This window comes from Lactuca virosa, chromosome 8, assembly GCF_052849685.1.
Source record: "Lactuca virosa cultivar CGN04683 chromosome 8, Lactuca_virosa_CGN04683_v6, whole genome shotgun sequence".
Lineage (NCBI taxonomy): Eukaryota > Viridiplantae > Streptophyta > Magnoliopsida > Asterales > Asteraceae > Lactuca > Lactuca virosa.
In genome coordinates this window covers 92,024,268-92,047,122 of record NC_136433.1, presented here as the reverse complement: position 1 = coordinate 92,047,122, position 22,855 = coordinate 92,024,268, and the positions used below count along the sequence as shown (strand labels likewise).

Genomic DNA, 22,855 nt, shown 5'->3' with positions numbered 1-22,855 from the left:
GTGACACTTTTTTGGTCACGAAGTGACCGCTGTTTGAAGTAAATAATGGTTTGAGTCCTTAATCCTTCAAGTCTTCAACTCTAACTTTTCCAAAAGCTTTATAGGACTCCAAATCTCCATAAAAATGACAACTTTATGGACATGCATGCTCCATACATTTCCCTTACCCATTCTAGGTCAAAATAAAGGAAGTTGAGGCCAAAACTCATGCTTAGAGTCGAAACCACCACAAATCCTCAGATCTGAGACATATAGTAATTAAAAGGCCTCAATTATCCATAAAGTTGCTAACTTTATGGATCACATGCATGCTACCGAACCTAATCATGAAGAAAAGTGAATAAAACTTAGATCTAGCATGCTTAAGTGAAAAATGCAAGAGCTTTAGGACTTACAAAGGTCAATAAACAATACAAGGCGGTGAGGAAGAGCCTTGATTGCTGAAACAATACACCAAAGGGACCATCTTCAGCAAAGAGCACTAAAACCACTCAAAATGAGCCAAAACCACCAAGATGAAGCACGGTTAGGGTTATGAGGTTTAAGGGAGATGGAGGCTGAGAAATGAACCTTAAATTCGAGTTTAGGGTGCTTAAATACGAAACAAACCCTAAAAGATCATGGGCTTGTGCTGCAACCCTTTTCATGTCCTGACCAACTATGTGTCACGTCGTGACCACTCCTCCAATGCGCGTTCTCATTCTTCACCTGTCACGTCGTGACCTCCTTCTGGTCATGTCGTGACTCAAGGTTTTTCTCCAAAACCATGTCTTTGACTCTTCACTGCCCTAAACTAATCCATTTTGGGAAACGAGTGTTACAGAATGCCATATCCCCATTCGTGACAAAATGACAAGTCAGTCGGTAAAAATGGAATATAAAAGAAACAAAAATCCCAAAGCCCCACCGACGGGTTTGAGCCAAAGACGAGGAGTTGGACATTTTTTTAATAGTATATATGTTGACACATGGCATGCATTGCAATATATAGTTTTAGGATTAATTATTTTATGATATTTGTTGTCTATTTTAAAATTTAATATTATCTAACTTAAAAAAAATAAAATATATAAGAAACGCAATTAATTTCTTTATATAAAACATATTTTGTTATTAAATATACACTATAGTTATTTAAAAAAAACAAAAAAAAACTAAAATAAATGATTTTTCTTTCTCTAAATAGAACCCAAGATATAGTTTTATATACTTTTTTATTTTGATTTTTATAAACTTGGAATAAAAATAATAAAAAAACATAATTTTTTTTGAAAATAGAATAAATTGTTATTTTTTGTAATTAATAAATTGATTCAGGTTGGGTTGTTAATGGGATGAAAGTTTGGGTTTAGTTGGGTTGTGGAGATATAAAAGAGAAAATTAGTTTTTTAATAGACAGTTAGGTTGGATTTAATTGTGAATGAAAATAGTCTTAAAATCCTATTTGACCTCTCATTGTGATGACCTTAGTCAATCACTTTAACCCTAACACCATGATCCCAAGTTTCATTAAACGAAAGAAAAGAAATGGAAGGAAAATATGGAGAGAAAAGAAAGGGAGGGGAAGGAAGTGATTAACTTTTTCATGTTCCCGAGTTCGAAGGAAAGGAAGGGAATTTTTTTTAAATGTGTTCCCAAGTTCGAAGGAAAAGAAAAGAAAAGAAAGCTTAATAACAACATTACAATTTTACTCTTATTTTTTTAGCAATCATATTACATACATAGTTCACATTGAAAAAAAAATGTTGATTTGCATGTCATCTTCATATTTTGTGTGTTCACATTCGTTTACACACATATATACATATTTAGTCAAATACCACCAACATATAATATTCAATTAAATTATCAATGGGTAGCAAAACATAAATAATATTAAAATGAAAACATTTGTGGCTATCTTTTAATAGCATTTGTCTAATTGAAAAGAAACCAAACTTTAAAATTGTCCAAAACAATGCAGTTTAATCAGACCACGATTCCAAAAACCATAATTCAATTCGTGAAGCCAAAAATAAGTCAAACAAAGAAACAAGAAATAAACACATATCCTCCTAATTCATCATTGGACAAGTAAACAACATCCTCGCACCTGCTTGGTTACGAGCCAAATACATGAGAGCACCTGGTATTTCATGGGATTTCAAACCCATCGGCTACAATTCTTGATAAATTTCATCACTTGTTAACTCATGATGGTAAGCTCTTTCAAAAATTTTGTTGCCTTCCCTCATAGCATTAGCCACATCACCAACAACATTCATAATCTTTGTTTCAAATGTTTCGGGTTCAGGTTGAGGCTGAGGTTCAGCTTCCTTTTCTACTTCATCTACGAGTTTTCTTTTTTTAGTTTTGCACTTTTTCGCACTTGAATTTTGTTCAGGCATAGGAGATACCACTTGAATGTTATCTTCATCGTCATCTATACGTTGGTTCTCCAGTGTAACATCATTAATTGCCAATAAATCATCAACCTATGAAATACTTTATATTTTGATGTCCGTAGTCTTGCTAAACCTGACATTTCTCTCCTTTGCTGTTTTAGCATTTTCTCCTGAAGCTCTATTTCAATGTGACCTATTTTATGTACAAAATGTGAAAGACTATAAAGAGAGCATCCTAACAGAAGCAAAAAAAAAAAAAAAACAGCAACACACCATAGAGAAAAAAACATTTTTTTACTGATCTTTTTTTAACAACAGTCTCAAAACTATACATACATACGAAAAGATATGCATACATACATACTTCTTAGATTTGTTTATATTATAAAGACCATATCTTATGATTTATAACCAATAAAAAGTAAAAAATGGTATGTACTTTATTAGTTTTATAATTATCAAATCTATTATTATTTTCAAAAAAGAAAAAAAATGTGATTTTAACAGATATAATAATGGAGCACCTTATAAGTTATAAATATAAAATGAGGTGTTTGTGAAGCAAAGTTGACCCCTTTGCTTGTATCGGACTTCTTGAACACACAAGGGCATAAAAGTAATTTCGAATACAACCAAAGAGCAAAAAATCATGATGTTGTGATGTCTGATGCATACATGGTTGCTACTTTAAATGCTTTGCTCAACACAAAAGGGTTTCAAAATTGATGTATCACAAATAATCCCATAATGACAGTTCTTTTTTTCAAAGAATCCATTAAAACCCTTGAAATTCATATCCACGATGTCAATGCCTTGTAAATATTCTCTCCACATTTTCAATTTTCTTTTGGTTTAACCTACTTACATGTTGTTTACACTTTTTTTTGTTAATTATCATAATCAAGTTTTGGGTTTTGGGTCTCTGACACATTTTTTTTCCTTTTTTTATTATCATATTTAACTATCTTTTCTTGGCCATGAGTTCCTCTACTGTATCTTTCTTTTTAATTTACAAATCAGGTGTGTTTGCATCATGTCAATGTTACCGTGTTAAATTTCTGAGAGTGAAATAATAATTTATTAACTTTGAAGTTTTACATCAACTAAATGTTTTTGTTTCATTTTAATTCACAGAGCATCTGCTCTACCTCCAAATGATGAAAAGCATTCCGTTCAAATGAAAATATCATACAAAACGTATGCTACGTTTACAGTACGTATTTGCTTCTAAGTTATCTTGACCTTCTTCATATACTCGTATATATGGGTTTGAATTGATTGTAATATCATTTTTCTTCATAACATCTACATTTAATTTTACTTGTTTTTTGTTTTATACAATTAAAAAATAAGCATAGTATTTTGACCGTGAATTGACTTTGATTCGTAAGGAATAAATTTTGTTAATTAAAGAATGAATTTTAATTCTTAAAGAACTAATAATGGATTATGGTGTTGGTTTGTGATAATGAAGTCTTGACGATGACATTTTTATATAGGTAGATGGCATGAAAGGATGGTGATGCAGTTGGTAATGGATATGGATAGGAGAAAATGGAAACAAAAAAAAGATTGACGTTGTATTCTTTTAATTCTTCTAGAATACTTAAATTCTTGAAGAACTCTCCAGTTATATAAAATAATAAAAAACTTCGTGGTGTTACAAAGCTAAACACTATATTCTTGAAGAATTTATTCAGATGTATATAACTCTTATGGTATTATAGAGCTAGAGCCCTTTAATTCTTTGAGAACTCTTTACTTGTGTACAGAATGGGATATGATATACCATTTCCTAACCACTAATTCTAAAAGAATTTTTCATTTGTTATTAAGTTAAGGGAAAATGACTTATGAATGTAACTAACTATTTCAATTGTCCACATATAGGTAATGTTCTTTTTTTTGTTCTTATTAATGAAACTAACTTGTTATTTATGTTCATATTTAGGTAATATGACCGGCTATTACCTGTTTTTGTCCGTTTTAACCGGTTGCATCAGTTTTAGTTAGTTAAAGCTAATTACGTGGATTCTTACGTGGCCATTACTCCCCTTTCTCATTTAATTAGGGTTCGATACATTCAATTTCACCATAATCACCACCCGATTTTAGATTCGATTCACCAAATTGAATATTAGAGTTTGGAGTTGAATTACGTGTTGAAGTCGACTGTAAGATGGCGTCCCAATCATCTACAGGTAAGTATTTAACTGTAGATGTTCATTACAGTGGAGTATTTGCCCGAAATCCATTGAAATACTTAGACCTCGAAAAGATAACAGTGCGTGATGTCGATTTTGGAGGATTTACGTACAAAGAGTTTCTTTTGTGGCTTAGGAATTTAACCAATGGAAGTTGTGATAATGTGTACTACTGTAGTAGAAATGAAACCTTGGGTGAGGGTATTATAAGAATCGACAGTGATGCTGATTATTGGGAGTTTGTTGAAGCTACTTATACTCCTGAAGCTGAGTTGGATGTCTACATTGACCACCAAAATGATCCAATCCTTGATTGGGCTGAAAATGAGGTGTTATCAGATGGTAATTGGTATGAATTGGATGACAACGAAGAAGAGGATGAAAATGAAGAAGAGGATCACAAGGAAGAAGAGGATGATAGTGATGAAGAAGATAACTTGGATGATATTATGGCATATGAGCATGAAGTTGATGAAGAAGTCCATACCTTTAACAAAACTGTTGGTGATGATTTTTTAAACAAACTTTCAGGTAAGCTTAGTGATGATGATCAACCTAATGATGGAAAAGATGATAAGGTTGTATGCCCTGTCCATGATGAGAATCAAGAATGGGATAAGATGGTGCCAATTCTAGGTATGAAGTTTGCAAACCCAATGCAATTGAAGCTATGTCTAACCAATTATGCAGTGAAGAATGGGTATGATTTGTGGTATGAAAAAAGTGATCATAATAGGTTACTGGTGAAGTGTTGTAAAGGTAAGAAGAACAAGAAGAATAAAGGTTGTCCCTTTAGGTTGTGGGCAACTTGGATGAGCAATGAAAGGTCATTCCAGATTAAATCTTTAATTGATAACCACAATTGCTCAAGAGTCTTCAAATTTGGGTCCATTGTTACCTATAAATGGATAGGGAATCATTTCATGAATGAGATACTTCAGAAACCAAAGATGAGTGCGAGGAAATTGAAGGCTAAAGTTAGCAAGACATTTAATTTGATTGCAAGTGTGGGGCAGTGCAGAAATACAAGGAGGTATGCATTTAAGGAGATAGAGGTTACTTTAAAGGAACACCATGCTAAAACTTGGAGCTATGGAGAAGAGCTAAGAAGGACTAACCCTGGATCAACAGTGAAGATGGATGTAGATGCCATGCCTGATGGAGCCACTTACTTCTCAAAGTTCTATGTATGTTTAAAGGGTGTGAAGGATGGATGGATTACATCAATGTTTTGTAATGCCTACATGTACACCATTAAGCCACTAAATGGTAGTGATATGTGGCCTGATGTGGATTACATCAAGCCATTGCCTCCCAAAAAGAGAAGGATGCCAGGAAGACCATCAACAAAAAGGAAAAGGGATCAGATTGAGAATAAACTAAAGGGCAATAAGCATATAGTCTCAAAAAGGGGAATTGTTATGAGATGCAGCATATGCAGAGAATCAGAGCATAATAAAGCAAAATGTCCTCAAAAACCAATTGGGGAATCATCTAATCCAAAGCCAAAGTCAAAAAATAAAGCAAAATGTCCTAAAAAACATTTGAATTATTTCATAACAGGTAAAGTTAAGGTTGAATTGAATCAAGAAGTTTATGTGGAAAGTGATAGTGACAGTGAAGTTCAAAGGGAGCCTGACAGTGAGGTGGAGTCTTATGAAGTTGATTTTGAAGAGGGTAATCATACATATGAAGATGTAGACCAACCTGAGGTTGAAACTGAAGAACAGGTTGAAGTTGGAGGGGTTGAAGAACAGGTTGAAGCACTTGTTGAAGTTGAAGTTGAAGAAGGTGAATACCAGGCTGCAGTTGTAGATCAAGTAGAAGTTGAAGCTGAAGGACAGGGTGATGGCCAAGAAGGTGAAGAACTTGAACTTGAAGTTCAAGATCCAGTTGGACAAGATGACCAAGGACAGGCTGCAGTTCAAGATCCAGTGGAAGAGGAGCATATGATGGAAGTACCAGCATTTCAAGTTCTATAGGGAAAGAGAAGAAGGAAACCTTCAGAAAGAATCACAAAAATTCAAATAAGAAAGAAGTGGGAGGGGAAACAGGGTAGTAGTGGTGAAAATCCAATGGAATTGGAATAGAATTTGACAATTGGTTATTTTTTGGCATCATTGACTGGGAATCCAATGTCTAGTAGTATGTGTAACTTTTGGACTTGTGTCTAGTCATATGTGTTAGTTTTGGAATCTTGTGTGTACCTTTTGGCAGTAATGCATGTGTAACTGTGTTAAATTCCAATGTTTTGTAAACAATGTTTCCTGGGAATCCAATGTTACATTCCCATGTTAGATTATATTACATCCCAATGTTTCAATGTATAACATTCCAGTGTTTAATTATTTTTCATTCTAAACATGTAACATAAACATCAGAAGCAAAAACATGTAACAAAAGTTCCATCCATTCATTACATACATAAGCATACACAATAACAGGTGGACTACATCCATTCATTACCAATCAAGTTTCAATCATGAACTACATCATTCAACCCTAATACATCATGAACTACAATCAAATCAACATTTTCACATACAATACAAATAACAAAATCAGTGCCAATTTGTGAGTAAACAACTTCCACTTGACTTTGTCCAATTCCTGTCTATTAACCAAATTGATGTTGTTTTCTTGTTCGATCTTCATCCTACATATGCTGATTTCATTCTCCAAAGTGCAAATTTTCAAGATTAAATTACAGCTTTCTTCGGTTTCCTCCAGTAAGGCTTTCTTCCATCTGTCCTCCCTTCATCCTCATCTAGTCATTGCCAGAATTTACAGCTTGGACTTTTTCCATTCTTGAAGAAAAATTAAAAAAAAATGTTAAATTAAAGGATGGAGAAGAAGAAAGGGTATTCAACAAGATGAAGAAGAAGAAAGTTGCAACGTATTCAACAATACTGATTACCATCGAGTTTTGACAAACTCTAAATTTTCTTTCAGGGTTGTCAGGGGTTCTTGAAGTCTTCACACGAGATGGTAAGTTGCAATCACATGGATGATCAGCTTGAAATTCATCTTCTCGTTTTGAAGAATAAGATGAGGAAGAAGAAGCCATCGTCGATCTAGGGTTCAAAATCAGGGGTGTAATTGAACGACTTCTTATACTGTAAACGAATAGAATATATGCACAATGCCACATATATGCAACTATTCAAGTCACGTGCCAGATGGCTGCCACATAAGCAAAAACAGGTAATAGCCGGTTATATTACCTAAATATGAACATAAATAACAAGTTGGTTTCATTAATGTGAACAAAAAAAAGAACATTACCTATATGTGGACAATCGAAATAGTTAGTTACCTTCATAAGTCATTTTCCCTTAAGTTAAAGTGTTTCTTAACCATTAATTCTATAAGAATATTTGATTTTAAAGTGTTGGTTAGTTAGACCGATTCTTAATCCTTCTTAAAAATCAAGTTACATTTTAAGATAGACAACCATATTCTTCAAAAATTCATGATTATTATTTCTTTCAAGAATGTATAATTATTTTTCCTGGTTATGTTTGATTCTCAACATCATATTATATTCTGAATTGTAATAATTTTTATAAGATTTGATTTCATTAATTAAATTGACTTAATTGCTTAAAATGAAGGTAAATTTATTTATCTCTCTCTTAATAAATTGTTGTGTTTTCCTTATATTGAATGAAGTGTAATTATATAGTAAATGTTGTCCCATGTTGATATCATGCGTCTTAAGATCACAACCATACATTCTCTTAATCTAATGGTCATAGTTTGGTCACACATTCATACAATATTTATCATTTACATTTGATATATATATATATATATATATATATATATATATATATATATATAACACGGCACAACCACCAAACTAAACCATATTTTTGTAAATTAATCTTTACTAAATAAATATATTATATATATATATATATATATATATATATATATATATATATATATATATATATTAAATAGCGTATTATTGATATTTTTTTTATTACATCCCTCCCCGAAGAGATAACAACAACATTCTTAGCAACCCAGTTTCTCATTAAAGAGCTTTACTGCTTTGGACGGTGATAGAACTCGGCACCCACCAGTTGAACTAGACGTCATTGGCTATCTATAAGTATGTTCTATTCTATGAATACATATAATATGTTTTTTCATATGTATATACGTTTTTTTGTTTATTTATACAGTTTGTTATGTATTTTTTTTGTAAAGACATATTTAAATAAATATTTATACAAATTAAATATCTTTTTTATATAACTTTTGTGTATAAATATATAATTTCTCATTTAAAAGTTAACACCATATAATCATAATAAGTATGTATTTAAATGTAAAGTACATATTTATACACAAAGATTTACATAAAAGACATTTAATATGTATTTTTTTCATTTAAAATTATCTTTTGTACATAATAATACGTATTTTTATGTACAAAATACACATTTTTATATAAAAATCAAAATAGGGTTAAAATACATAAAAAAAACATGTTAAATGTGGTTTTTTACATTTAAAAATTTGTTTATACATTATAATACCCAAAAATATGTATTTAATACTTGAATAATATGAAAAAATAAGTATTACTGAAAGATACATTAAATACGTATCAAAGTGTACTAACATATACAAAACGGATGTTACTAATTACAAAATCATGAGTTCTCGTTTCCTTTCATTTTGGTGCGTTGGCGTGGCTTACATCAACCAAGATACATAGTCAGCAGCCAGCCAACGTGGCTACCACGTGTAACCGACAGGTAAAACCGAAAAAAATAAAAAAAACTTAAGGGTGTCATTTTCCTTTAAAAATATTTAAGAAAAAGACATACCACAATGGAAGAAAAAAAGAAAAATGATTGGCAAATTTGTAAAAGGTTAGGACCCTGTCGCTTTTTGTGCATTAAGTAAAAAAAGCACTCATGTATAGCTTATTAGATTAAGTCGAGTTTCATCTCTATTAACTCAAAAATCAAACAACACCTTCGACTAATAGGTAATCATGTATTTGGGTTCCAAGGGAGCAACTCCTGAATCATTCTTAAGCCCGTTTGCCCTCATCAATGATTGAACTCTTTCCAATTCACTCCACTTTCCCATATCAGTGTACAAACTACACAATTCAACATAGCAAGTATGGTCATTTGGTGCATGTTTTATAAGTTTCCAAGCTGCAAGCTCGCTCATTTCCATGTCCCCATGAGCTCTACACCCAGCAAAAAGAGCTCCCCATACACTTTTACTAGGCTCAAACGGCATTTCCTTGATGATTTCCATGGCCTCTTTTAAAGAACCCGAACGTGCTAAAAGATCAACCAAACAAGCATAATGCTTGGCATTTGGAAGAAACCCGTATTTCCTGTTAAATAATGAAGAAAAGATTTCTCTCCCCTTTTGTACTAATCCAGAATGAGCACAAGCAGATAGTACCACAACCAAAGTCACTTCATCAGGCTTGATACCTTCTTCTTGTTCCATTCTTGAAAACCACCACAACACCTCTTCAACATGTTTTGTCATGGCTAAACCCTTAAGAAAGGAATTCCAAGTGAACACATTCTTCTGTTCCATGCTAAGAAAAACATCTATAGCATCTTGAATCCTACCGCATTTTCCATACATGTTGACCAATGAAGTCCCCAAGATCACATCAAGTTCCCACGAGTTCCTCTTTATAAACTCGTGTATCCAAACACCCATGTCAATAGCACCACAACTCGCACATGTTGCTAACGCATTAACCATGGTCACCTGATTAGGCGCCACACCTGCATAATGCATTTGGTTAAATGTCAATAATGCATCATTAAGCTTCCCACATTGTCTATATCCGGTAAGCATAACCGTCCAGGAGACCACATCTCTTTGAGACATTTCATCGAACATCTGGCGACACAGCCCCATTTCCCCACCTGACGAATACATACTCATCAATGAATTTTCAACGTAAATGTCATTAAGATGACCCAGTTTAACGATATGTGTATGAACTGCTAGGCCTCTTAAGGTGTCTTTAAGGTCGGAGAGGGATTTAAGGACAAGAGGGAAGGTGTAGCTGTTGGGATAAATGGAGTTGCGGTTCATGTGGGCGTAGAATGATATTGAAGCATGAGGCGTTAATGCTTTGATGAGGGTGTTGCATATGCAGACGCGGGGTTTGAAATCGAGGTGACGGGTGTAAAGGAGGTAAGCCGAGGTTAAGAGGGAAAAGGATTTGCAGGCAGCGATGAAGTAGTGGGCTACGGTAATGTTGAGATAGAGGTGGCGATGGTGATGGATGAGTTGAGCTTGGATCTGGTCGATGTGAGAGGCGGAGGTACAGTTTTTCAGTAGATGGATGATTCTGTTCATCTGTGCGGATGACCGGAATACAAGGCAAAATCCATCAACCAAGATCTTCTGTTCATCTTTTGATTTAAGAAAAAAAAACTATATATTTGAGAGTTAGTAACAAAAATGCAAAAGAATATATATTAAAAACATAAAACGCTGTACCTGCTAATTTCGCCCAACACGCCATCAGTTGTCATATATATCCATTCCCTATTCTAATAAAAAAATAGTTTTATTCTCCTTTTGACATTTGTCACCATATTAGGTCTTCATAATTAATACATATTTTATTTTTCTTTTGTCATGTATCACCTTATTATGTCTCCTAATTAATGCATGTCACTTGCCAACCTATTGATTATCCATTTCAAATTTCAAATTTTAAATTTTCAACTCTAATTATATTGAATTAATAACATTAGAATAAAAATTAAAATTAAATTAATACAAATTATAAAGTGATAATTTTACATATTTATTTAAATCAATGATTATAATTTTATATAACTAAAAAATCTATTAATTAATAATTTATTTAAAATAAGTGATTAATAATTTTGAGTTTTTTTACTATTAAAGTTTAATTAATTTTGTAACCGTGGTTTCCACGGGTTATAAACTAGTATATATATATATATATATATATATATATATATATATATATATATATATATATATATATATATATATTTTTGATGGTTTAATTTAATTTAAAGATAAGTAAAAGGGTATAATGAAAAACAAAGAAACACTTTCATGGACCATGATTGTAACTTCAATAAAAAAAAGAATTTGGATGAAAGCGAAGTTGTTTGTTGCTGCTGCTTAATTGTTATTGGTTATCTTGGCCCGTCTTTGCACCCACTCCACACCCAAGCCAGGGCGGTGTTCATACGTCCCTTGGGCTGCTACATAGACTTTCACGTGTTATTTGAAGCTCTACTCTGGATTGCCTAAGGCTAATCGGAATGGGTGTCAAAAAAACGCGTGAGAGCTGAGGTGGACGGCCAAATCACGTGTGAACACCGTCTCGGTGTCCAGTGGCTTGGTTGTGGAGTGGTCATGGAAATGGACGAAGATGACACATGTAATTGGTTAAACTTTTTTTTTTACTGTTTCTTCGCATGTGATTGGTTAAGCTTTATGTTTTAAATTATTTTTTTCTTTAATTTAATATCAAAATAAATAAATAAATAAATAATGTGGAGTGGTAGCAATTTCCAAATGTTAGTGGTTTGGTAGTGAACTTGTAGTAGAACTGATGTGACACTGAGCTGACAACACTTTTCTAATAATTGGTGATGACAACTCCCCTTAGCCTAACGAGTTCAATGGATTCATCATTGCCATATCAATATTTCACTTTTTTTATTTAACTATACTTTTAACATCACACTCCTTAAACCCTACAAAATTTAATATTTTCATATCATCATCATTATATTTTTAAACATAATTATAAATTTAGAAATAAAAGATGTAATAGTTAAAAAAAGGTACATTAATGGAGCATATTCGTAAACGTTTTTTACATGACAATCGAAATTAATGTTTAATATTTCAATTAATGTAATATTTTATCAAAATTACAATTTATTAGATTGGTAACGAATATATTTCTTTTTCAATGGATTTTTATTTTTAAATATTTCATTTGATTTATTTATTTGAAAAAAATACGATAACTAAAAACATGATACATTAAATAATATAATACCTAAAAATAGGGTTAATTTATATATGGTTTAATTAAAAAAAATATATAAATCAAATACAAAAGTAATAAGAAAATATGATTAAATATATATATATATATATATATATATATATATATTTGGTTTGAAATTTAATTGAAATAGAAAAGATTAAATCCATTAAACCACTAAATGATCATATAACTCTCTCATTCAATTCCTCTCCATGTCATAACCACACTTCATTCAACCTTTATTCAATTAAAGTCATCATCTATCCAACCCTTATTAAACCTTCATTATGGATGTTGTTAAGAGTCCACTCGTCATACTATTTTACCCATTAAACTCTACATTCCATTAAACTTTTAAGAGTTCAATCATATCAACTTTTTATTATATTTGTTTTATAAATAATATTAATATGTAATTTCACTATGTTGTATTATATAAATAGGATGTTATCATTTTAAAATAATTTTAGGATTTATATATATATATATATATATATATATATATATATATATTGTTTAAAATAAAAAAATATAAATTAAACTATTGAATATAAAATAAAATATATTACAAATACACTATAAATGAAAAAAATAATAATATATAGTTTGTTTATGACAAAAAAGAAATCAAATGTTAACTTTCTATATAAGTGGTTATATCAAATTGAAAAAATGGAAAAAATCCTATACAACCGTAGAATGGAATTGGGATTAAACCCTCATTCATTCAACTCATCTTACAATGACGAGTTTATTAGGTTGAATGTGTAACGTTCTAAAATCCCAGACCAAAATTTTCATTTTTAAAATAATAAAATACATTCGTTTTAGTAAAATTACATTCAAGTTAAACCATTTGTTAATAACCATTATTCAAGAATCAAAGTTAAAGAAGACAATGCGAAAACTCAATCATAATTTAGCTGAAGTGTGTGTACAATCCCGCTTTCATAAAACCGATAAGCACCTGCAAAATATTTAATCCACAACTGTAAGCACAAAGCTTAGAGAGTTCCCTAAAATATCTCATGCATCACATCATAATAATCAGATATGGGTTATCAGTAACCCTAAGGACTATCGACGGTCCTAGTGGGCTAACAACATGCCTTGTGGATTAACAGCACACCTCACGGGTTATCAGCAACCCTGGGGACTATCAGCAATCCCATAGACTCACAGGAGTCCAAGAGTTATAAGAAACTCAGTTCACATATAACAACTATCAACAATTAAGACCCAGCTGGTCAACATGCACAAACTACCACACATGCAAGTATAGTGAGAGGACTCACCTCGAAAGTAGCAGCTCAACCACGCTCCAACTCAGCTAACTCAGTCACATACAACCCAACAGCTGATGTCACGACGTGAGCCTTCTATGGTCACGCCGTGAACACGTCCAAACAAATTAGTCGAGGGGCCTCCCATCGTTACGCTGTGACACTTTTTTGGTCACGAAGTGACCGCTGTTTGAAGTAAATAATGGTTTGAGTCCTTAATCCTTCAAGTCTTCAACTCTAACTTTTCCAAAAGCTTTATAGGACTCCAAATCTCCATAAAAATGACAACTTTATGGACATGCATGCTCCATACATTCCCTTACCCATTCTAGGTCAAAATAAAGGAAGTTGAGGCCAAAACTCATGCTTAGAGTCGAAACCACCACAAATCCTCAGATCTGAGACATATAGTAATTAAAAGGCCTCAATTATCCATAAAGTTGCTAACTTTATGGATCACATGCATGCTACCGAACCTAATCATGAAGAAAAGTGAATAAAACTTAGATCTAGCATGCTTAAGTGAAAAATGCAAGAGCTTTAGGACTTACAAAGGTCAATAAACAATACAAGGCGGTGAGGAAGAGCCTTGATTGCTGAAACAATACACCAAAGGGACCATCTTCAGCAAAGAGCACTAAAACCACTCAAAATGAGCCAAAACCACCAAGATGAAGCACGGTTAGGGTTATGAGGTTTAAGGGAGATGGAGGCTGAGAAATGAACCTTAAATTCGAGTTTAGGGTGCTTAAATACGAAACAAACCCTAAAAGATCATGGGCTTGTGCTGCAACCCTTTTCATGTCCTGACCAACTATGTGTCACGTCGTGACCACTCCTCCAATGCACGTTCTCATTCTTCACCTGTCACGTCGTGACCTCCTTCTGGTCATGTCGTGACTCAAGGTTTTTCTCCAAAACCATGTCTTTGACTCTTCACTGCCCTAAACTAATCCATTTTGGGAAACGAGTGTTACAGAATGCCATATCCCCATTCGTGACAAAATGACAAGTCAGTCGGTAAAAATGGAATATAAAAGAAACAAAAATCCCAAAGCCCCACCGACGGGTTTGAGCCAAAGACGAGGAGTTGGACATTTTTTTAATAGTATATATGTTGACACATGGCATGCATTGCAATATATAGTTTTAGGATTAATTATTTTATGATATGTGTTGTCTATTTTAAAATTTAATATTATCTAACTTAAAAAAAATAAAATATATAAGAAACGCAATTAATTTCTTTATATAAAACATATTTTGTTATTAAATATACACTATAGTTATTCAAAAAAAACAAAAAAAAAAACTAAAATAAATGATTTTTCTTTCTCTAAATAGAACCCAAGATATAGTTTTATATACTTTTTTATTTTGATTTTTATAAACTTGGAATAAAAATAATAAAAAAACATAATTTTTTTTGAAAATAGAATAAATTGTTATTTTTTGTAATTAATAAATTGATTCAGGTTGGGTTGTTAATGGGATGAAAGTTTGGGTTTAGTTGGGTTGTGGAGATATAAAAGAGAATTAGTTTTTTAATAGACAGTTAGGTTGGATTTAATTGTGAATGAAAATAGTCTTAAAATCCTATTTGACCTCTCATTGTGATGACCTTAGTCAATCACTTTAACCCTAACACCATGATCCCAAGTTTCATTAAACGAAAGAAAAGAAATGGAAGGAAAATATGGAGAGAAAAGAAAGGGAGGGGAAGGAAGTGATTAACTTTTTCATGTTCCCGAGTTCGAAGGAAAGGAAGGGAATTTTTTTTAAATGTGTTCCCAAGTTCGAAGGAAAAGAAAAGAAAAGAGAGCTTAATAACAACATTACAATTTTACTCTTATTTTTTTAGCAATCATATTACATACATAGTTCACATTGAAAAAAAAAATGTTGATTTGCATGTCATCTTCATATTTTGTGTGTTCACATTCGTTTACACACATATATACATATTTAGTCAAATACCACCAACATATAATATTCAATTAAATTATCAATGGGTAGCAAAACATAAATAATATTAAAATGAAAACATTTGTGGCTATCTTTTAATAGCATTTGTCTAATTGAAAAGAAACCAAACTTTAAAATTGTCCAAAACAATGCAGTTTAATCAGACCACGATTCCAAAAACCATAATTCAATTCGTGAAGCCAAAAATAAGTCAAACAAAGAAACAAGAAATAAACACATATCCTCCTAATTCATCATTGGACAAGTAAACAACATCCTCGCACCTGCTTGGTTACGAGCCAAATACATGAGAGCACCTGGTATTTCATGGGATTTCAAACCCATCGGCTACAATTCTTGATAAATTTCATCACTTGTTAACTCATGATGGTAAGCTCTTTCAAAAATTTTGTTGCCTTCCCTCATAGCATTAGCCACATCACCAACAACATTCATAATCTTTGTTTCAAATGTTTCGGGTTCAGGTTGAGGCTGAGGTTCAGCTTCCTTTTCTACTTCATCTACGAGTTTTCTTTTTTTAGTTTTGCACTTTTTCGCACTTGAATTTTGTTCAGGCATAGGAGATACCACTTGAATGTTATCTTCATCGTCATCTATACGTTGGTTCTCCAGTGTAACATCATTAATTGCCAATAAATCATCAACCTATGAAATACTTTATATTTTGATGTCCGTAGTCTTGCTAAACCTGACATTTCTCTCCTTTGCTGTTTTAGCATTTTCTCCTGAAGCTCTATTTCAATGTGACCTATTTTATGTACAAAATGTGAAAGACTATAAAGAGAGCATCCTAACAGAAGCAAAAAAAAAAAAAAAAAACAGCAACACACCATAGAGAAAAAAACATTTTTTTACTGATCTTTTTTTAACAACAGTCTCAAAACTATACATACATACGAAAAGATATGCATACATACATACTTCTTAGATTTGTTTATATTATAAAGACCATATCTTATGATTTATAACCAATAAAAAGTAAAAAATGGTATGTACTTTATTAGTTTTATAATTATCAAATCTATTATTATTTTCAAAAAAGAAAAAAAATGTGATTTTAACAGATATAATAATGGAGCACCTTATAAGTTATAAATATAAAATGAGGTGTTTGTGAAGCAAAGTTGACCCCTTTGCTTGTATCGGGCTTCTTGAACACACAAGGGCATAAAAGTAATTTCGAATATAACCAAAGAGCAAAAAATCATGATGTTGTGATGTCTGATGCATACATGGTTGCTACTTTAAATGCTTTAAATGCTTTGCTCAACAAATTTTGAATCTTCACCAGATTGAACCAATGTCTGAGGTATAGATGGTGACACTGTGTAAGCGTGATAGTGATGCTTGGAAACTTTTACTCACATAAATATCCCAAGCTCTTGTTTTAAATGGATTTAGAGGAAGGGTGAGTCTCAAAGTTGAGGGTGATTCTAAAACTAGAGTTATCTTTATGATTGCTGCAATGGGCATTGAGGAGTATGAATTTGGCTTGCAATCGCCATACAAATAACTGCCATGCTAGCATGACCGATCATCAAGGAGGAAGTGTTCATTTTCCTAGTATGACCGGTCATCTGCTGAACTACTTTTTAAATGATGATGAGATGGTGAGTAGTACATGGGATCAACTGGAATACATAAAGAATGGTTCAATGAGTATGAGGTTTCACACTTGGTTCCTTGAAAAGGTAAAGAAGAAAGAGAATAAGGTTTTATCTATGTTATATGCTATCAATGAGTACATTGTGGGGCACTTGAAGGAATTTGAAGGGAAAAAGCTTGTTTCAACCACCAAAGAGGGGTTAAAGTTTCAAGAGATTGAAGAGGAACATCCAAAACAAGAGTATCTGTTAGAAAAAAGATCCAATGGACACCAGACTAAGAAAGTCATGCCTATTCTTGAACATGATGAAGAAGAAATATAAAAGCAGAAAAAAAAGAAGGTTCCTAACAACGCTTTTGATGAAGGGTCAAAATTTTAACAGAATTGCCAAACATTATTTTTGAAAAATAATCCACTACCTAAGGCTAATATTCATATTTACGTTCATGTATGTTCTAAACATATATAATCACAGTTAACCTAACAAATAAAGTCAATAATGAAGAAGAAACATAAAAGCAGAAAAAAAAAGGTTCTGTGTGTGTTGTGTTTGATACGTGATTATATAGATAGATTGGTAAAACTGTGTGTTGTTATCCTTATCAAGGATTCTCTTCTCTCCAAATCTCTCCAATTTGGAAGGAAGATTAGGAGGGAAGATTATCCTCAAATTTCCTTTCTTTTCTTCCTAAATCATCCCCAAAAATAACTCGGGAACACAATGGCTTACTCTTTCTCTCGGATTCCCTCCCTTTCTCTCCACTTCCCTCGTTAAATGACACTCGGGAACGAGGTGTAAGTTAACCATGAAATTTAATGAAATATGGCCCAAACTCATTAAAAGTAAAAACGACATATAAGACATATAACCATATGTCCATATTATAAAACTCGATAACAATATTTGTAATTTAGTGTAATATTACTTTCTTATTTGAGTTAACTTTTATATCTAAAATATAAGATTATGTTTGACGGATTAAGCAATAAAAACTAATATTTAATAAAAGTAGCTGAAAAGCTAAGCGATACATAAATAGCGACCGATAGTTGATAAAAAAATGATGTTTGATAAATTAGCTGAAATATACACTTTATAAGTAATGAATTGTATTTTTAATGTATCACAGATCGGTCTGACATGTTTTTATAAGTGACCATATATATCTTAAATGTATATTTAAGTGAATTTAAAAAAAAAAAACTTAGTAAGATCGTTGAAATTTTAGTATGAGTAGTTTTTTTTAGAAAAACTTGAGTTTGCCAACAATAACAACCTAAAAAACTTGAATAACAACCTAAATGGCATGTCAAACATTGTTTTATTTAAGTATATTTATTTTAATTTTCTATCAAATTCATCTTCAAATTCGAATACCATTTAAAGAAACTCTAACCTTGGTTTAAAAAACATCTATTGAATAGAGTTACAAATTACACTTCTCATTCATCTAGATTTATCTTTAACGACAATATGATTAAAATTTTGAATAAGTTTAAATATATATAACAAAAAGGAAAATCTTTATGCTATTCTCAATATAAAAAATTAATAATGAAGAACCTAAAGTTACACCTAAATCTGACGAAAGCCAAAAGTTCCTCCTCATCACATAATTGTCGTTTTATAATAATTTGCAATAATCATATGTTAGGAAATAACTAGGGGTTTGAGCGTTTAGTGTTTTTGTAGGTGAGGTGGAACGTAGAAGGAAAAATGAAAAAACTCATTCTTTATTGCGCATCCGGGGAATCGAACCCCGGTCAGTACCGTGGGAGGGTACTATGATACCACTACACTAGATGCGCTTATGCATGAGTATCTTTCAAATAATTGAAGTAAATTTTGGTTAAGAATGATAATATACTATCCAACATCCAGTTAGATTCCAGTCAAGATTCACTTTTATTACTTCTAACCAGATCGCAATTCTCGGGTTTGAGGTATACGTGAATTCGAAGAAAAGATGAGGGTAATCGGACTGACCGGAGGAATTGCGACGGGGAAAAGTACTGTTTCGAACCTCTTCAAAGCTAATGGATTTCCAGTTGTCGATGCCGACGTCGTCGCCCGTGTAAGACCCCTCACACACACTACCTCTGGCTCTGTTATTCTCTTTCTCCATTTGACTTCCATATTGTGCAAACATTTAAGTAAAACCCTAGTTTTGAAGATAATTTATGATTGCTTCTGTAGTGAAGAGATCTCTATTGAACAGTAATTGCTTCTGAAGTAAACATATCTCCATTGAACAATAACACTTGAATGTATGAATTACTTGGCCTAGCTTGAACCGTATGCCCTTGAGCAGTGGGTGATCACAGACACACACGTAAATACTGATGTGTTTCTTAGCATCACTAATTACTGTAAAGGCTCGTGATTTGTTTCTTAACACTCTGTTCTAACTTAGATAGGCTCTTCAAACTTGGGAAGATTGAAAATGTGCTCAATTGAATTTGAAGTGATTTTTTGTTGATAATTAGGATAAGTTACAACCAAGTTATTCCCAGGAATGTTAATAAAGGCATTATTGGTACAGTATGTAACCAAAATTAACATATATCCTCACCAGCAATGGATGATGCCATGAAAGACCACCTTGTGAAGAGATTATTGGCTAATAATGCTGTAGGCTGCCAAAGTAGTAATCAGATCCATGTTGAAAATGCTAGCAGTACTTGAGATAAAACACTAGTCAAAGACATGATTTTTCTCATTTGAACTTGCAAACATGACTGCTTTAGGCGGTGTTACCCAATACTAGGTTTTTTTAGACATGACTTGTTCTTACTTCTTACTTCTTACACACACTTGTATCCACTGGTGGGGATGCTTTTTGACTGGAACTTCCTTGATACCAGGATTTGCTTTGTCGTGCAAGTATTTAGTTCAAGAAGTTGATGTTGGAAAAGCTCATTTCATTTGTTAAAAAGATTGTTAATCACCTTTTGAATGCTAATTTTATGTGTGTTCACATTACAGGATGTATTAAAGAAAGGTACTGGTGGTTGGAGAAAGGTGGTTGCAGCTTTTGGGGAGGACATATTGCTAGAAAATGGGGAAGTGGATCGACCAAAGTTGGGTCAGATTGTATTCACGGATCCTTCAAAACGCCAGCTTCTTAATAGGTACATAAATGTCTGAATGGCTTTCTTAAGTTTATCACTAGAAAATCCTGAAGTTTCCTAAATTTGTTTGTAGGCTTCTTGCCTCATACATTTCATATGGCATATTATGGGAAGTTTTTAAGCTATGGATAAAGGGTTGCAATATCATTATCCTTGATGTTCCTCTACTGTTTGAGGCCAAGATGGACAGGTGGACAAACCCGATCATTGTTGTGTGGGTTGATCCTGAAACACAGCTGAAACGCCTCATGGAAAGAGACAGAACATCTGCACAAGATGCTCAAAACAGGATAAATGCCCAAATGCCTTTGGATGAAAAAAGGTCTAAAGCAGACATAGTGATTGATAACAATGGGTCTCTAGAGGACTTAAATGAAAATTTTAGAAAGATATTAGATCAGGTTACCAAGCCCTTGACATGGACTGAATTTTGGCTTTCGAGACAAGGTGCTATAGTGGCTATTGTATCAATATTTTCTGGTGTTCTTGGATGCAAGAAGTTGGTTGCACGTTTGTGATTCTACATTTCTACTGTGAAATTTGAGAATTGATAGAGTGGTATGCAAAATGAGTTGTGTGCACATTTTTTGTTCTGTGTGCCTTCAAAATAGTGGACAAAAACTTCTCCCTTGTTTTAAAAATTTATGAAAGTGACAAAGATTTAATGGAAGTTGTTATGCTTGTGTGTATGTAATTTGCCAATTTTTTTGTTTTGGATTCTTGTATTGTCCTATATAATTGGTGTCTCCATTTCATCACCAAGATTTGTTGATATTTCTTCCCTCCACGATTTCACTTGATCTTCATTTTCTTTATAAACTAATTATTTCTTTTTCAGTTTTAGCCTTTAGGCGGACCATATATGAGATTTTTGAAGACATGTTATTAGTTAGTATCAGCAACAGGATATGGTAAAAGGTCAGACTCCCATATCAACCTCTATATACGTATAGTTTATGCATACATTGCTCCCTGCTGCTTGAAAAATAAAATATGCATTGAAGTCATCTTGCTATTAAATTTCTTCTCTTGATTTTTGATCGTGTGATAAATTCTTTCAAGAGTGAACCTATTATGAAATCTAATTAGTTAAAATGAAAGTAAAGAATATTCTTGGCTCGGCTCTAAAATATAAAATTGATTCGGAACAACAAAAAATGAAAAAAGAGGAATAATTTCATTATTTCATTCCATACTGATTTGAAAAGAGCTCCATTTTACAATTAAGTTTAATGATCTAGTTCTTGTTATTCATTTATAAGTTGAGTTGAAAAATGATCCAAGAATATATTTGCACAATAATACAAACTACAATACTTATTATCCTGGTGCCTCTTGCGCATTGCTCTGCATTGGCAATCATGAAACACTTTACTATAGAATCATTGTAGCTTATGAGCTTTTACATGTGATTCAAGGACAACATCTGAACATATGAAAAGCTTTTACATGATCGGAAGACACAGCAATCCGTCAAGTTCAAGAGACAATATCCCAGTCAGAGATTTCCTACTTTTAAACCCACATATATATCATACATAACTATAAGTGCATTACACAAATGCATCCAAGTCCTAGTCACACTCACACACAAGTATCGTCTCTTTAACACAATATACATGCATTTGTTCACCTTTATTGGTATAAAACACACCACCAAATAGGCAAGATATCGAGTCAACAAACAAAAATTATCAACTTCGTATGAGTTGTAGATTGAGAAACAAGCATTAAAACAAATTTAATGTCTGGGTGTTTGAAGGAAAGCAGAGAGATTAGACATGAAAGTTAGATAAGATTGGATTGCACCATGAAGAGGAATATACTTCTTCCGAGGACACTCCCTAAGCATGCTCTAGTAATAAAACCTTGTGAAGCAACGTTGGCTTTTTTTTTTTAAATGCTTTCAGTTCCAAGCCAATCTTCTTGCGGCAGTTGAGTTGCGCTTACGAGTGAGAGAGATCAAGCTCTCGATGCTAAAGGAGGCAAGATTGAGAGAGATGAAGGACTAGTAACGATGAATCTCTAAATGAAGGCGCCATGGTCTCAACTTTTTGGATGAGACTAAAATTCAAGAAATTAGTTTCGTTTAACTTGGCCATGATTTGACTGTCCTTTTTTTGTCGATGCCAAACACCATTCGCCTTAGGCGATGCCAATATGGACCGGTGGAAAAAAGTCAACCATTATTGTGTGGATTGATCCTG

At 32.6% G+C, this 22,855-nt stretch overlaps 2 protein-coding genes and 1 non-coding gene across 3 annotated transcripts; 1 reads left to right on the top strand and 2 right to left on the bottom strand.

Annotated features, from left to right (window-relative positions):
* Positions 1-9,203: 9,203 nt before the first annotated feature.
* LOC145129174 (pentatricopeptide repeat-containing protein At5g56310-like) lies at positions 9,204-11,062 on the bottom strand. The gene has a single exon (XM_079063901.1). It carries the CDS (start codon positions 10,949-10,951, stop codon positions 9,590-9,592), a length of 1,362 nt encoding a protein of 453 aa, XP_078920027.1. The 5' UTR covers positions 10,952-11,062; the 3' UTR covers positions 9,204-9,589.
* An 8,192-nt stretch (positions 11,063-19,254) lies between these two features.
* On the bottom strand, positions 19,255-19,325 carry TRNAG-CCC (transfer RNA glycine (anticodon CCC)). Its single transcript has one exon. It is a non-coding gene; the product is annotated as a tRNA-Gly (tRNA).
* Positions 19,326-19,405: 80 nt separating this feature from the next.
* On the top strand, positions 19,406-21,318 carry ATCOAE (dephospho-CoA kinase family). The gene is made up of 3 exons (XM_079063483.1): positions 19,406-19,591; positions 20,503-20,648; positions 20,722-21,318. Exons 1-3 carry the CDS (start codon positions 19,484-19,486, stop codon positions 21,164-21,166), a joined length of 699 nt encoding a protein of 232 aa, XP_078919609.1. The 5' UTR covers positions 19,406-19,483; the 3' UTR covers positions 21,167-21,318.
* The last annotated feature ends 1,537 nt before the right edge of the window (positions 21,319-22,855 follow it).

Coding starts and splice junctions, on each gene's coding strand:
- ATCOAE (XM_079063483.1), top strand. CDS start 19,484: ATGAGGGTAATCGGACTGACCGGAGGAATTGCGACGGGGAAAAGTACT. Junction 19,592..20,502: donor ATGCCGACGTCGTCGCCCGT/GTAAGACCCCTC, acceptor TTCACATTACAG/GATGTATTAAAGAAAGGTAC. Junction 20,649..20,721: donor AAACGCCAGCTTCTTAATAG/GTACATAAATGT, acceptor ATTTGTTTGTAG/GCTTCTTGCCTCATACATTT.
- LOC145129174 (XM_079063901.1), bottom strand. CDS start 10,951: ATGAACAGAATCATCCATCTACTGAAAAACTGTACCTCCGCCTCTCAC.